The 15993-nt window shown below is 37.3% G+C and overlaps 1 protein-coding gene across 2 annotated transcripts in view; it reads right to left on the minus strand.

The window, feature by feature from the left end:
* The window catches only part of vapb (VAMP (vesicle-associated membrane protein)-associated protein B and C), a 29332-nt gene extending 19927 nt beyond the window's left edge, over window positions 1–9405 (minus strand). For both annotated transcript variants that reach the window (XM_052130646.1, XM_052130645.1), the window contains exon 1: window positions 9149–9405. In XM_052130646.1, the coding sequence (XP_051986606.1) occupies window positions 9149–9206 (58 nt within the window). In that variant the 5' untranslated portion in view covers window positions 9207–9405. The remainder of the gene's footprint in view (window positions 1–9148) is intronic.
* Window positions 9406–15993: the final 6588 nt, after the last annotated feature.

Here is a 15993-nt window from a genome sequence, read left to right on the forward strand (position 1 = left end):
TAATTTCAAACCCTGATTGTATGGCTTCAAGAGATCTTGAATATAATTCATGAGTCACATGGACAGCAGGTGCTTCTATGTTTCTATAGTGTCATATTGGAGTATGACAGTAAATACCATGACGCACAATACCGAAGCACTGGAGAATGCTTTTTATTATGAGAGCGATTACTTCACTTCTGGGGATGCAGGTGAGTTTTTGTGTTTCTGTTTCTATATTTGGCCAAGTTTGTCTACCTTTTTTATCTCTTTTGGCTGAAAACTGAAAACAGCATTTGATGCCATTTTCAGCTGAACATATTGATGCATACCAAGTAGAGGCCGACAGATATTGGATTTTTGAGACCGATATATTTTAGTTCATTTTTGAGCTGGAATGAATGAAGAACTTTTCTATGTGGATTGTTCATACATTTTGCACCAATATGACTATGCAAAGGTCCTCAGAAGGCTGCTTTCTTACACAAATATTTTTTATCAAAGAATATTTGACATTATATTATACATTGTCAACAAATTCTAGAAATGAACACAGAAAATAAAGAATAAATATAAATACAATAAATACCTTAAAAGTATCAGTCAGTTGCTGACCATTTAAATAAAGAATACAAATAAAATAAATAGCTAAATAAACATCAGTACCATATGTTTAGTATCAGTCAAAAGCTGACTATTTTAATACTAGCGGTCAATTATGGCAGGATGTAAAACAAGTAGCATTTACACCAGCCGAGATGAGAAAAACAGCTGCAGCTGTGTTACACCGTATTCTGCTATACAAGTTCAGAGAAAACTTTCAACGGTGGAAACCAACCTTTAAATATTACATTTTATAAATGCAATGACTGGAATTGTTCGGTTTAAGGGGGTGTGGCGAATGCATGTTTACACATTAGCTTCCACTCAGCAGACAAGCAATGAAAGTAGCTATGTGGTTAGCTAGTTAGCTATAAGATTGCTAGGTAACAGCATAGTGTGAAATCAACACTCACTAGACACAATCCACAACCGCACAGTTGTCTGCTGATCTGCAAAAAGATGCTCTGATGTTTTCCTTTCAATCTGCTACATTACTGATGCATTGACAAACTACAGCTGGCTAACAGCAAACAGACATGAGTGACATGGTTGTCAGGGACAGGGTTAATGTTATATTTGTTATATTGAAAAGGGAAAATGATGGGGTCATTTTTTATTAACTTTCCAGTATGTATTTCACAAACTAGTTAGCAACTTACCGCGAAGACACCGCTCAACTTCGCCCTGTCTGCAGAGCCACTGTCAGTTCAGAGCCAGCTCTGTACACAATAGATACGGAGTGCGCTCTCCTGGACAAACTACGTAATGACACCAATTATAAAGCATTGTTTTCATCATTATATGTTCTAATAAAAGTTTTCATATCTGCGCATTTCAGTAAACATATATGCCGATACCGATATATCAGTGAAAGGCTAATATCGGCTGATAGTATAAGCGGATTGATATATCAGCCGGGTACTAATCACTAGTGCTTACTAATGCGAAGCCCTCCCAAAATTCTGTCCTCATTTACTCACCCTCATGATGTTCTGAACCTGTATGACTTTATTCCATGAAACACAAAAGGAGACAATAGACAGAATGAAAGAACAACATAAGGGTGAGTCAGAGTATATGATGACAGAATATAAACTTTTTGGTGAACTATCCATTAAAGACAATTTTAAAGAAGTCTTGAGCTGCTCCACATTTAAACAGCTCATCTTCCTCTAACTTGAAAAAAATAAATTACAATTAAAAATGTCAGTATATCACAGTATTGCTCAACAGGCAGGATTACCAGGCAAGGAAAATAAGATATAAAAAAGCACAATGGATCCTTGCATGATGCACACTAATTAGTAGAGTTGGGGTACTCGAACTTGGACTCGGACTCGAGTCCGGGCTCGAGTCCAATTTTTTATGAACTCGGACTTGTCACGCACTCGGATGAATTTGGACTCTGACTTGACACGGACTTGGACATTTTGGACTCGGAAAATATTCCGAGTACGCGTCGAGTCCGCGTCATGTGTAACAATAAAACCAGCATCTTAAGACGTCTTAAGTGAATGTAAACAGTTGGGAAAAATCAATTCAATCAATATCAATATCAGTCCAATATTAATCTGTTGCCGTAATTTAATCAAACAAAATCACTCACTTACTCTACTGATGACTAACTTTATTCAATTTAATGAGAATCATTGTGCGTGTCATACAGTGAAGTCTGTTTTACATTTAATTGCTTTAGCCTATTTAATTTCTGTAGTATTTGTTCTTACTTGAATGCAGACCTACTTATTTTCGTGAAATAAGATTTAGTATCGCCCACGCCTAAACATTAGCATGTGGAGATTCCGGTCTTTAATTTTACAAAATGTTAAATGTAATTTAATTCTTAATGTGGGAAATAACATAAACCCTGCTGACTGAGACGTGTTTTTTTGTACATTTTAGTAAGGAATAAGGAAATTAACATATCACTACAGAAATGCAGGGACTGTAAATTCTTCTTTTCTTTAAAACATTTTTGATAGGAAACTAGTTCTGTTGACATAAAATAAAAATGTTTAATGGCAATAACAAGATGTAATAGTGGTATTTATTTCATTTTATATTGCCATTGGTTTAATGGGTTGAAAGGTTAAAATATTAATAGAATGTAAAAATTGACAATACCAATTTCTAATCTTTTTTCAATTTAATTTCTTTCTGGACTCGGGCGGACTCGACTCGGCCTTTAAAAACTCGGACTTGAGTCCAACTCGGACACTTTTGGACTCGGACTTGATGTTTAAGGACTTGGTCTTGACTCGTACTCGACAAAGGTGGACTCGGACCCAACTCTACTAATTAGCTTGGAAAATCAATGTTTATGAAAGGTTTGGCTATTGATAAGCCAAGTTCAAGCAAGGCATGTAAAAATAGGCACCAGACACTTTTGTCTGACTGTGTTCCAAAAGGTTGAAGGGGTTTGAGCTGTTCCTTTCAATTTAGGATTCCTAGAGAGAATATAAACCACAAATCAGCAGTTTGGCTTAGGTGACTTATCTCTAACATAAGACAGGTTTTAGACAGGAACCACTTTCTTAAACATTTAGACAGATAAGTATTTTGACAATAATATAAATACATCAGAGAGACCAAAAGACATGCAGTGTTATTTGGCAACAGAATATATTTCCTAGAGCCAAGAGTCTAATGTTCGTAATGTCTAATGTTCCCTCACAGGATGCTGGTGTGAACAAGGCTTGAGTAGTTGAACCACCCTCTATTTTAAAACACCTACTGGTCTGTTAAACAGTAAGCCAGAGGCTGTCACAATCTTGTTATTATTATTATAATACAATAATAATGATGACGACGACGACGACTGAAAGCTCTAGTTCTCACACTCACTAAAGACGTCAAAATGCCCACATAATAATTATCCATCAGCTACTTTTAAACATTACTTTACTTCTAAACATGAAAAAAGCTTGTTTTCCTACAGGGCATATTTATGATTTTATAATACCGGTAGGTGCCATTTGTGTTTCTCATATACAGTGTGCACTGAGTGTACAAAGAATGACTTTTATTAATGATATGTTAATGCAAGCTTTTACTTTGCATTTTTCTAACAAATCAACAAATAACTTTTGAAATGCATTTTGATCCTGTCAAACATCAAAATATTCCTGTCGCTTCAGGGTTCCAGACTGCGACCATTTTTTGAGAATGTGCGAGTTCAAATTTTATGTGTTCGCATTTGTACGAGTGGACGCTCGCGCAACAGAACGCCGTTGTATCAACAGCAGCTGCTGCAGTCCGTAACTTATGTTCAAAATGAACGAGTACATCATGAATCCGTTTTCCAAATCGTGTTTTTGACTTATCCTGAATCACTACGGTACGCCTATAATAAGTGTTTATATTCTGACTATTTTATCCCGGGCTCAGCTTGGCTGCGATGTTGCCCAGTGCCTGCGTGACTCGCCATAGACATTAACGGAGAGAAGTAGCTCCGGCTACAGTGTTCTTCCACAAGAAACGTGCAGTTTATTTATAAACAACGTACACGTCACGCGCATTGCACACTGATGGTGAAACGCGCCAATTCCGAATTCACGAATTAAAATGAAAAGGTCAATTGCTGAATACTTTAAAAAACAAAGTGTGGAAGTCAAATATGCTGGTGGAAAGGACCAGCCAACGAGCCAGCACACAACACAACTGATGACGAGAGCACAGGTGCAGACAGGGAGGAACCGAGTGAGCAAAGGAAAAAGAAAAGGCACAACTTCCAGCAGCAATGGCTTAGACAGTACCCGTGGTTGCGATACGAGGCTAATGCCATGCATTGTTTGTACTGTAAACAGTGTGGCCCATCCATTGCAGGTCATTCTAAATTTGTTACAGGGTCTACGCAATTTAAGATTGAGTCTATTAAACTGCACAATGAAAGCAAAAAACATAAAACCTGTAGGGACCGGTGTCTCTCGAAACACTGAGCCCCTTCCTACGTCTTTTCAGCGGTTAGATGAGAGTAATCGCTCGAAAGAGGAAAAGGAAATGATTATAAAATGTAACACTGCTTATAACATAGCAAAAGAGGAACTCCCGTTCACAAAATTCAAATCAGAAATTATACTGATGAAAAAGAACGGGTTTAATGTTAATCCCACTTATGCCAACGACATGGCCTGTGCCCAATTTATAGGAGTGATAGCAGACAATCTGCGAAAAAAGACGGCTGAAAAAATTTCCTCCGGGGGTTGAACAGCTGTGAAGACAGTAAAATTATATATCAAACATTAAAAAACATAAATGTTTTTATAATAGTTTTTTTGATTTGATAGTTAAAAGTTTAAAACATTTTGCTAACATGAGGTCTTGTGTCACTGTCAGTCTTTTTACATCAGTGCAAAACAAGGGTATGCAGATTAAGACCACTATTCATTAGCATGCATTGATGAATCCCATGGCATGTAGCAGAAAGAAAAAAAAAGGTGCGACCAAATCATATGCTGGTGCCACCAACTGAGTAAGTTGGTAGCACCAGTGCAACCAGTGGAAAAGTTAGTCTGGAGCCCTGCGATTTTTAAAACACTATTTTCAGAGTTCACAAGAGGTCCTTGAAGTGCTTGAATTTAGCTTTTAGAAATTGAAGTATTGTAATACCTGGAAAATCTATTTGTTTTGTTGAAAAGTTCTTCAAGTGCTCGAAATCAAAAACTGAACATTTCTTTGACCTTCAATCAAAGATGAGATCCACCCACTCCACATTTACATTACTCAATGTAAATACTTGTAAATTGTACACATTAAACAGTGACAGCTCATTTCATTATTATATATGCATTTTCATGACATATTTCTAATTGATGGAATGTAGAATTGTAATTTTTACACAAGGTAAAATATGATAATAATGTTGTTATATTGCTTGTCCTGAACCTGATAATCCAAAATATAATTATTTTTGAAGGTTATTTTTGTGATCTTTTATTATAGAGAAAGGTATATTTGAAATTATTCTCGGAACGCATCATTAACCATATATCGTACATCGAACCAAATTGTGAGATAATCATATCGTCCCACCCTTAATATAGTTCAATAGACATTGATCATTTCAATTTATAATTTCATAAATATTCCTGTGTTGCTAAATTTTCCAAAAAAGGCATTTTGATGTGTATATACACTCACTAAGCACTTTAAAACCCACAGGCTTCTGCTGTTGTAGCCCATCCTTCTCAAGGTTCAACGTTATGTGCATTCTAAGGAGCTATTCTGCCAACTACAATTGTACAAAGTGGTTATCTGAGTTACCGTAGCCTTTCAGTCAGATCGAACCAGTCTGGTCATTCTCTTTTGACCTCTCATTGTAAAAGCTACGATTTGCGTGAAATGCGTTGCGCTCTTTATGTTCATCTCCAATGATGGCGGCTCCGGCTCCCGGTCATGCTGAAAATGAGACTTTATCCAAAAAGCTTGAATCTGATCCTCAAAAGTGTGGGAATTCTTTAAACAGAGACCTAATAAAATGGTGCTCTGTATGCTTTGTAAAAGTGAAATGGCCTACCACAGTAGCACAAATGCTATGCATGAGCATCTAAATGGAAAACATCCTGGGGCTCTCTGACCTCAAAACGACGAGACAGCAGCGTAAGTATATTTGCATACACAAAAACTCTATGAAGGCTCCCCAGAGCAGATGCTAATGGCTAGTATGGCAACGATGCTTTCCAGTGCATTTGCAAGTTGTAAGCTGTTTCTGCGCATATAGACCTATGAAACTAAATGATGTAGATTTACATTAAGCTTATGCTCCAAGTCGGTGTAAGCAACATTTTGCAAAGTGCATTTCCGATTACAATTGGCACTAGCCATTGAAGTAAATTATACTCGACACTATTCACGGTAACTAATGGAAGAATATAGTAAACAACACCTTTCCTAATTAGGCCTACACTGCATACATCTTAACTTGTGTGATGAATAGTATCATTAGAGAAAAGTTCATTCATAAATTTCATGCTAAAATATGTTACTGATTTTATTTTGTGTGTCTTTCTGTGTCTCAGGAAGAGGCAAATCTGTTTGCAAGATTTTTCCCATAAAAAGGATGCCACTATATGCTGGAGAGATAAGCCAAGTGCAGGCAGCAGTGGTGCATAAAATCATGCAGCTACGAGTCAAGAGCTTCAGTTAATGTTCACATCAACCAACAGAATGGGGGAAAAAAAATGTATCTCAGTGATTTGGGGCATGACATGATTGTTGGTGCCAAACGGGATGGTTTGAATATTTCTGTAACTGCTGATCTCCTGGGATTTTCACACAGAACAGTCTATAGAATTTACTCCGAATGGTGCAAAAACAAAAAACATCCAGTGGGCAATTCTACGGATGGAAACGCCTTGTTGATGAAAGAGGTCAACAGAGAATGGTCAGACTGGTTCGACCTGACAAAGTCTATGGTAACTCATAACCGCAGTGTACAATTGTGGTAAGAAGAATAGCATCTCAGAATGCAATTCTAAGATGCGGGTTGGCGCTGTTTTGGTGGCATGAGGGGGACCTACTCAATATTAGGCAGGTGTGTGTGTGTGATATATATATATATATATATATATATATATATATATATATATATAAATATAGCCTCGTGGGACCCCGTGTACACATGCATGGACATTGCATTTTGGTTTTGCTATATGCAACGCATCATTTAAATTCATTTAAACTGACTGATCTCAGTTCAGGAGACTCTGTGCTCTCAGTAAATGGTTAAACTGATGCACAGAGTCATGTTTGGGAGAAACAAAACTACATTTGGTAAGAAACCTAATTAAGTTTTTACATTGAACCCTGTTTAAATCAAAAGAGTAGGATCTCTAGTTTCATTTGATAAGCCATTTTTTTTTATTTAAGTGACTTATCGCAAAACACCACTCTGCTAAACACGATGTACACAATTGTGTACTAAAGGTGCATTTTTTTCCTTAGAAATCCTATATTTACTGTGCATTATCATATTGAGAATCAATGGGTTCATCCAAAAGCTGAAAAATGTCACTTTCAGAGGCTTTATATGAGCTAGTCATTCACTAAATAGGGAGCAAGGAGCATACTATAGCTCTTTATGCAGCTAACTGCATTTAATGCAAACTTTCTATCAAAAGTTCAGTTTCAGGCTGCAGATGATGGTAATCAGTACATAGATTCAGAATGTATAATGTGTCATTTTAACACATTTGGCAGTGATTGGATGATGCAGGCCATTACTCTGAATCAGAATTAATTATGCTAAGTTCTGAACCTGAAGTAATGTCTGCAACGTCTCAAAAACATGAATGACCAACACTCCTGGAAATATCATTAAAAAAACAAAAAAAAAAAAAAAAATCGAACTTTCTATAGGTTGGTATTATTTAAAATGTCACGAGTTTGTCTGGCTGTCCACATATGTTGCCAACAATTTTTTGAAAAACGTTTTGCTCTACATTATTTTTATTAATATTCATGTTTATAAGGTGCTACTAGTTACAAATCAAAAATGGAAATGGAAAAGGCACATGTTATTTATGCTCGGGTCTCAGGAGGATATATTTACAGTATAATCATATTTTGATTTAACTTCCCTTAATAATCACTCATGCAGAGGAAAGGGTTAAGATTGAGATATTTATGGAGGAGGGAGTGTGGGCTAGGATTCTAAAAAAAATGTCCGGTCTACATCTAGAGATGCAATCATAAATTACATCTGATGTAATTTATGATTTTGCATAGTCTGTTATACTCCCCTCTAGATTGTATAGGCTTGGTCTTAAAGACACACCCACCTGCTGGCGATGCCGATCAGAAGACGGGGACATAACCCATGTTTTATGTGGATGTGTTAAGATCCAAGTATTTTGGTTGAGGGTTCAGAGGGGGAGGGGTTTAATGTATATAATTGATTCTGTATTTTATGTTGTGTTTGATTGTCTAATAAATGGAATCAACACAAATTGTTAATAACAAAAGATTGAGACATTTATCTTGATAGCACAATGCAATGTAAAGTCTTTTTTTAATTTACTTAAAAAATCACAATCTATAGCACTAAAAGGCAACTGTTTCATATAATGTCCCAAAGAATTGTTATAAATAACAAATCAAAATCAATGTCTATTTAGTTCGTCACTACAGCCTTTAAAGTGTCAAGGTCCATGGTAAAGGAATAGTATTACAAGAACTAAACAAACCATTATTATTAGTGTCCAGGACTTCCTGGTCACTATCAAGGTAGGATGACAGGCTTCCTACAAACCGAATAAACAGGTGATCAGCCCACCAATGTCAAGGCCTAAACCGGACTAACTCGAGCTAGCGTGCTAGTCAGTCTCGGGCTCTCTGTGGTAACCAGCAGCTATTGTACCCGCCATTCTCTGACATGAAGGGCATTTGATGTCATTCTAATGAGTCTGCAAGAAGGCTAACGCGCCCCCTCCCATACTATATTTATTATAAGGACAGAGGCCTATCGTAAACGCCGATCTTACCACCTCCTTCTCCCCCAAAAAACACACCCCACGTCCCTTCGTGTCAGTGTTATAGCTGTACGTGGCGGTGTCAGTCTGTCACTCACCTCGGAATCTCAGATCGAATTGAGGTTCTAGCAGCAGGACCTGATCTGGCCTAGCCATCTCCCCACCGGTGTGCTGCTTCAAACGCGAAATGCCGTTTGTTCTGACGTCCGCTGTGACTGACGGTGACGGAGTTCACTCTGGACGTTGTCGAAGAGAAACACTGTTACATGTATTAGCAAAAAAACTCCACACAGCCGTGGAAGTGGCTTACAGTGTCACACGATCCACTCGCGACTGTTGTGATGCAGCAGGAAGGGACGGACGAGAGAGAGAGAGAGAGAGAGAGAGAGGCTACTTGTGACGTCATTGCCCCTGCAGTATGCACTCAGTAGTGGCGACTGAAGTGAGAAGGTGTAGGAGTGTGGGTGGGGTGGTATTAAAGACATTTTATCTTTATAGTTCATCTGTCTTGTAGCAGGTTATGAAACTGTTATGATGGTAACTCTGCAGGGCTACATGCCATATTATCATATGTGAAGGCAACCTTTGCATGTGCCTTAGCAGGTCCTTATACTGCACGTGGTACTTCATTGATAAGAAATAATCTCATGTGCATTTTTTTTAATGCTAATTATGAATGTGCTAATCGTCTTTGACATATCCAGGTTAAACATCACCCTAAAATCTAAATAAATCAATGAAAAATATAGATTTTTTGCTTGAAGAAAAATAAGCCAATTTCAGGACCATTAACATTTTCGAGACATTCTGTTTATGACTATTAAAGGTGCAATATGTAATACATTTACTGTTCTAAAGCATACAATGATCATAATATGTTATCAGAGATTTAGAAAACATGCTAAGTTGCAATACTGGAAACAAGAATTGTACATGACCAAAAGGATTTTCGATTTCGATTGTTACAAACTAGATCACACAACCTTAAAGCCCAGGCCCCCCCACCCCCGGGCAGACAAGGGCCCCCTGTTAGTCAAGGGCCCCTTGGCACTGGCCCCATTGGCGCGGTCGGTAATCCATCCCTGACTGCAGTACCCATTTTAAACGTTTGATGTTAATGTAAACTTTTCTCTTTAATGTAATGCAGGCGAAAAAAATCAGTGATATTATTTAAACTGTTAAGTGTTTATACATAATGTAAGCAGGCCATTTGTTGTCCTTTCTTTAATTTAAGCTGATTAAATAAAAAAACAATTATAAAGAGTATTTTTACTGTATTACAGTACAGTAGAAATTACTGTAGTACATTTTGTGTTGGGTAAATTACTCAAATATAGTAATCCACTTTAAGTTCCTAATTACTTTTATAAAATAGTAATCAAATTACTTTACTGAATAATTACATGAAAAGTAATCATATTACTAATTGCTTTACTTTTAAGTTACTTTCTGAAACACTTTTCAGAGAAAAGTTTTTGTTTTTCTGCTCAACAAATTCAAAATAATGGATGTTCCCTCCTTGTTCATTGTCACAATCTTGTTAGGGGACTCGTTATACTTCTCGTTATATTTCTTATTCATTTTGAAATAAATGTAATCCAAGTAATGTACTTAAAAGTAATGAACGTAACGAAAAGTCAGTAAATGTATCTGATTACAAGAAAGGAAAATGCAATGATTTACACTACTTTTGACTAAAAAGTAATTTGATTACTGTAACGTAATGTTTTTTTTATCACTGATAACAGTAATGAGAATATACTGTAATTAGAATCACTACTGAGAATTAAGGAGGAAAAAAGTAAAACATTTGGATGCATTGTGGGGAGAAATTTGCTTTACAATGCATAAATTATGGTTTATTTTTGTCTTTCTTTTCTTATTATTTTGGGGTAAAATGTGCCCTGGAAATGTTTTAATGAGATTTACCGCTTAAAAGACACTCTTGAGCACTTTACTGTATATTCAGGTTAATAAGATGAAACTATATCAAATAAGTGTCCCTCTTCTGAGCTAATGCATAGAAATGGGCCTTCTAGCCCCTCTGAATGTCCTGCAAGAGAAATAAAACACAAATAATTAACAGAAATGTAAGGTCTGTGCCTCAAAAGCAGTCAGGGAATGATTAAGTATCTAAAATTCCAAGAATTAACATGAATTACTTTATCTTCCTCCAAGTTTTTAGATCACACTGTACTAGCATCTAAGACAGTTAATTTATGATCAGTTTGGCAGTTGAACACAAGTTCTTGGGAGACAGTTTTACTTTCCTCAGCACAATTAAAAGAGCAACAGGAATGCTCTGCCAAAGAGAGACACATACCACAAGTGTCATATTTATATATTTAGCCCACTGGCCAGTGCAGGAGAAACGATCGCTGCACCTAACATATTCTCAGTCCGTCTTAACTCTAGGGAGAAAAGATTGGGACATCAAACCTTTTCCCATAATTCCCATGCAATTTAATGTAATGTGCAATATTTAAATGTTGCAAATTTCTATTTATTTTACATTATCCAAATGTTTTTATTTAATTTTTTTAAATTTGGAATGCCCAATTCCCACTACTTACTAGGTCCTCATGGTGATGTAGTTACTCGTGGTGGCAGAGGACAAGTCTTAGTTGCCTCTACTTCTGAGACTGTTAATCTGTGCATCTTATCACATAGCTCTCTGAGTATAACACCGCGGAGACTCACAGCATGTGGAGGCTCATGCTACTCTCCGTGATCAATGCAGAACTTACCACATTTGAGAGCGAGAACCACTAATCGTGACAACGAGGAGGTTACCGCATGTGACTCTACCCTCCCAAGCAACCGGGCCAATTTGGGTGCTTAGGAGACCTGGCTGAATTCACTCAGCACACCCTGGATTCGAACTTATGACTCCAGGGGAGGAAGTCAGCGTCAATATTTGCTGAGCTACCCAGGCCCCTTATCCAAACATTCTTAAACCTTCTTGCACATGCTATGCATAGTAAATCACCATACACTTACTAAGCACTTTATTAGGAACACTATGGTCCTAATAAAGTGCCCGATGTGGTCTTCTGCTGTTGTAGCCCATCCGCTTCAAGGTTTGATGTGTTGTGCATTTTGATGTACTACTCTGCTTACTACAATTGTACAGAGTGGCTCTCTGAGTTACAGAAATATTCAAACCAACACCAACAATCAAACCATGGACAAAATCACTGATACAATTTTTTCCCAATTCTGATGGTTGATGTGAACATTAACTGAAACTCTTGACCCATATCTGAATAATTATATGCATTGCACTGCTGCCAAGAGGCAACTGTCCAACATGTCAATGATGCTGATGAAAGTCGTAACGGATCTGGAGGATCTTCCTGTAATATGTTGATCGATTATGGCGATGGAGGCTAAATTCTCTGAGTTGGTTACAAGAATCAGGGATGTCGAGAAACGGATCGATTATCTGGAGTCATCAGAGAGGGAATTGGCTGCTAATCCACTAGTGACCAAGACAGACTTGGAACGCATTTGGGAAAAGCTGAAAGACCTTGAGAATCATAATCGGTGAAACAACGTCCGAATTGTTGGAATTCCTTAGCATGAGGAAGGCCGAGATATGGTCAAATTCCTAGATGATCTCTTTCCGAGTCTGCTTGACATAACAGGCCATAAGCTGGAAATCGAACAAGCTCACAGGGTCCCGGCTCGGAGACCCGATGAGTGAGACAGGCCCTGATCATTTCTGGCCAAATTTCTGAAATCATCCAATTAAAGATCTTGTGTTACACAGGGCATGGAGTGAAGTAAGACTATCTTGGAAAAATACCAGCATTTTCTTGTTGCCAGACTTTGCAAATTTGACAAGAGAGAAACATGATAGATTCAAGGAATGCAAGAAACTCTTAGATCAACGGAAGTTCGTTTTGCACTGATTTTTCCGGACAAACTGAGAATAGATACTAAGGATGGCTGCAAAATATATACATGCCCAGAGCAAGCATTGACATTCATAAAATCAATGGACTGAGGAAGTCTTGGTGTGTTTCTTATGTTGCCTCCAAGTGAGCTTGTCTCGCTGAACATACACTTGACTGTCTGAGGAAGCTGGGCACCTTTCATGTCTGGAGTTCGTTTTGTGGAATAATACTCCTTCGGGACAGTTGTGGATGAATCTGCTCGCTTGTGCTTATGCTTCCTATTGGCTGGAATTTGTTTTGTGGAGTGTTTTTTGCGGGACTTTGGAAGGATTAGGTTATCTGCTGCACTCATAAACAGCCAGCTCACTGAACATTCATTTGTCTGTCTGAAGAAATTTAACAGGGTTTTTATTTGTTTTGTGTTGGTTCCGCTAGCGTCTGGAGTTTGTTTTGTGGAGGAACACACCTTCGATACAGTTTTGTGAATTCATCTACACATTCTTTGTTTATTCTGACTATTGGCTGGAGTTTGTTTTATTGATTATTTTCTATTATGTAATTCTGTCTCACAAAATTTGTATAGAAGCACTGGACTTGAGCAATCCGACAGCTAAGTTGTCGCAGGGACTCTCATAGGCGTACATGGACTGTTTGAGTTTAGAGGGATGGACGCCAGTTAGCGCTGCCATGAGTTGGGTTAATGTGCATGTTTTTCTTTTTTCTGTTTGTTTGGTTCATGGCTTGATTGTTGCACTAATGGAGAATGTGGTCTTTATAATTTTATTTTTGACAAACAATCTATTTTTCTAACATGTCAAAATGTCAAATGTTAATATGGGTGGATTATGGTTATTGTTATTTATTTTCTTAAACATAAGAAATATGATATAGTGTTTCTTCAATAAAAGCACCTTTCTCCACAGGAAGCTGAAAAATTTGGGAAGATATGGGGTGGGCATATTTTCTTTAGTGTTGGCTCAAGTAGGACCAGGGGAGTCATTACATTAATAAGTAAACACCTACAATTTAAATGTCTCAAACAGATTAAAGATAAATTAGGAATAACAGTCTTTTTAGTTATAGTTATAGCAGAAATTCAGGGGCAAAGGTTGATTTTGGCAAATATTTACACACCTAACGCTGATGATCAGGGCTTTTTTATAGATCTTGAAGGGATGTTGCAAGCTGCTGGCACCCCTCATGTTATAATATTGGGAGGAGACTTTAATCTTTTGATGGACTCAGTCGTTGATCATAGTGAAGCAAAAGTGTGTAAGCCCCCTAGAGCAACACTGATGCGTCACAGGATGTGTATAAATCTTGGTCTTACAGATATTTGAAGACTTTTGAACACATCTGGTAGGGACTAGACATTTTTTCATCAGTTCATAAGATTTATTCTAGAATATATATATATTTTTATTATCTAAGTCCCTCATTTTTTCAGTCATTGATAGCTCAATTGGAAACATCTTAGTCTCAGATCATGCCCTGGTGAGTTTAGAGGTGTTGCCAAATACGGAGAAAAAGAAATCATATAGTTGGCGCTTTAATGTATCCCTGATGCAAAATCCTGAATTCCAACAAATGTTAAAGTCTGAAATCAATGTTTATATGGAGACCAATTGGTCCTCAGTATCCTCTGTGGGTGTGGCTTGGGAGGCACTTAAGGTGGTTCTTAGGGGCTGGATCATACAGTATGCCTCATTCATCAAAAAAATCCAAAGCACGAGAATTCGTGGAGTTTGAAGGGAATATTAAAAATGCAGAGGCAGAGCTGAAGCACCAAATTTCATCTGATGGCCTCAGAGAATTGGCCAGATTGAAATACATACAGTATATAATACTATATTGTCACAGAAGGTGGAATTTTGGCTATTCAGGGCAAGACAGTCATACTTTGAGTCAGGGGACAGAGCAGGGAAGCTTTTGGCTAGATACATTAAGCAGAGAGAGTCTTTTTCTACCATTTTCTCTGTGAAATCTGCTGGTGGTGAAATATTTACCTTGGCCATGATATTAATAATGCTTTTAAAGAATTCAATCTTGATCTCTATAGCTCCACGTCTTTGTCTACTGATATTAAATACTTTGGAACCATTAGAAGTCTCTCAACTGACAACTGAGCATACAAATTCTCTTGATTCTGAGATAACCTTGGAGGAGCTTGACAAGGTAATTAAGGCCTTGCCTATAGGCAATGTTTTGGGGCCAGATGGCTTTGCCACTGAGTTTTTTAGATCTTATGCTACAGAACTAGCTCCACTTTTGTTAGAAGTTTATACAGAATCATTAAAGAATGCAAAGCTTCCGCCAACCCTGACACAATCCTGGATCAGTCTGATTCTTAAAAAGGACAAAGATCCAAGTGAGTGTAAGAGTTACCATCCAATTTCACTGATCCAGTATGTAAAAATATTGTCTAAAAAAAAAAAAAAAAAAAAAAATTTATCTATAATTGGGAAGGTTAATGTTATTAAAATGAATTGTATTACAAAATTCAACTACCTGCTACAGTCTCTCCTTGTAGATGTTCCCCTCTCTTATTTAAAACAATATGATAGCATAGCGAAGTCATTTGGAATGGTAAGAGTCCCAGATTACATTTCAATAAGTTACATAGGCCGATTGACAAAAGTGGGCTAGGCCTACCCAAGATTTTGTTTTATTATTATGCATTCGGTCTCAGACATTTGGCTCATTGGTCATTTCCACCTGAGAGAGCCCTTCCCTGATTTTGTTTTATACAGGAAGTTATTGCCCCTATTTCTCCATTGCAAAGCCTTTCTATTAACCTATTCAGAGAAGTTACACCATTATCTCGCATTTGCACTCGGTATGGACAAAACGTGTCCAGTGTTTAATTCAGACATTTATTTAAATGTTGTCTCGAGCATATGACAGAATACAAAATGATGTATTAATAAGTCCCCTTTCTGCTGGTCAGAGTGGATTGGGAGGGGGTTACTACACTCAGTGACCTATATGAAACTATACTGTACTATATGAGTGTTGAGCTCTTTTGAAAAATATGGTTCAGCATT

This window comes from Xyrauchen texanus, chromosome 7 (assembly GCF_025860055.1).
Source record: "Xyrauchen texanus isolate HMW12.3.18 chromosome 7, RBS_HiC_50CHRs, whole genome shotgun sequence".
In the NCBI taxonomy this organism is placed as follows: Eukaryota; Metazoa; Chordata; class Actinopteri; order Cypriniformes; family Catostomidae; genus Xyrauchen; species Xyrauchen texanus.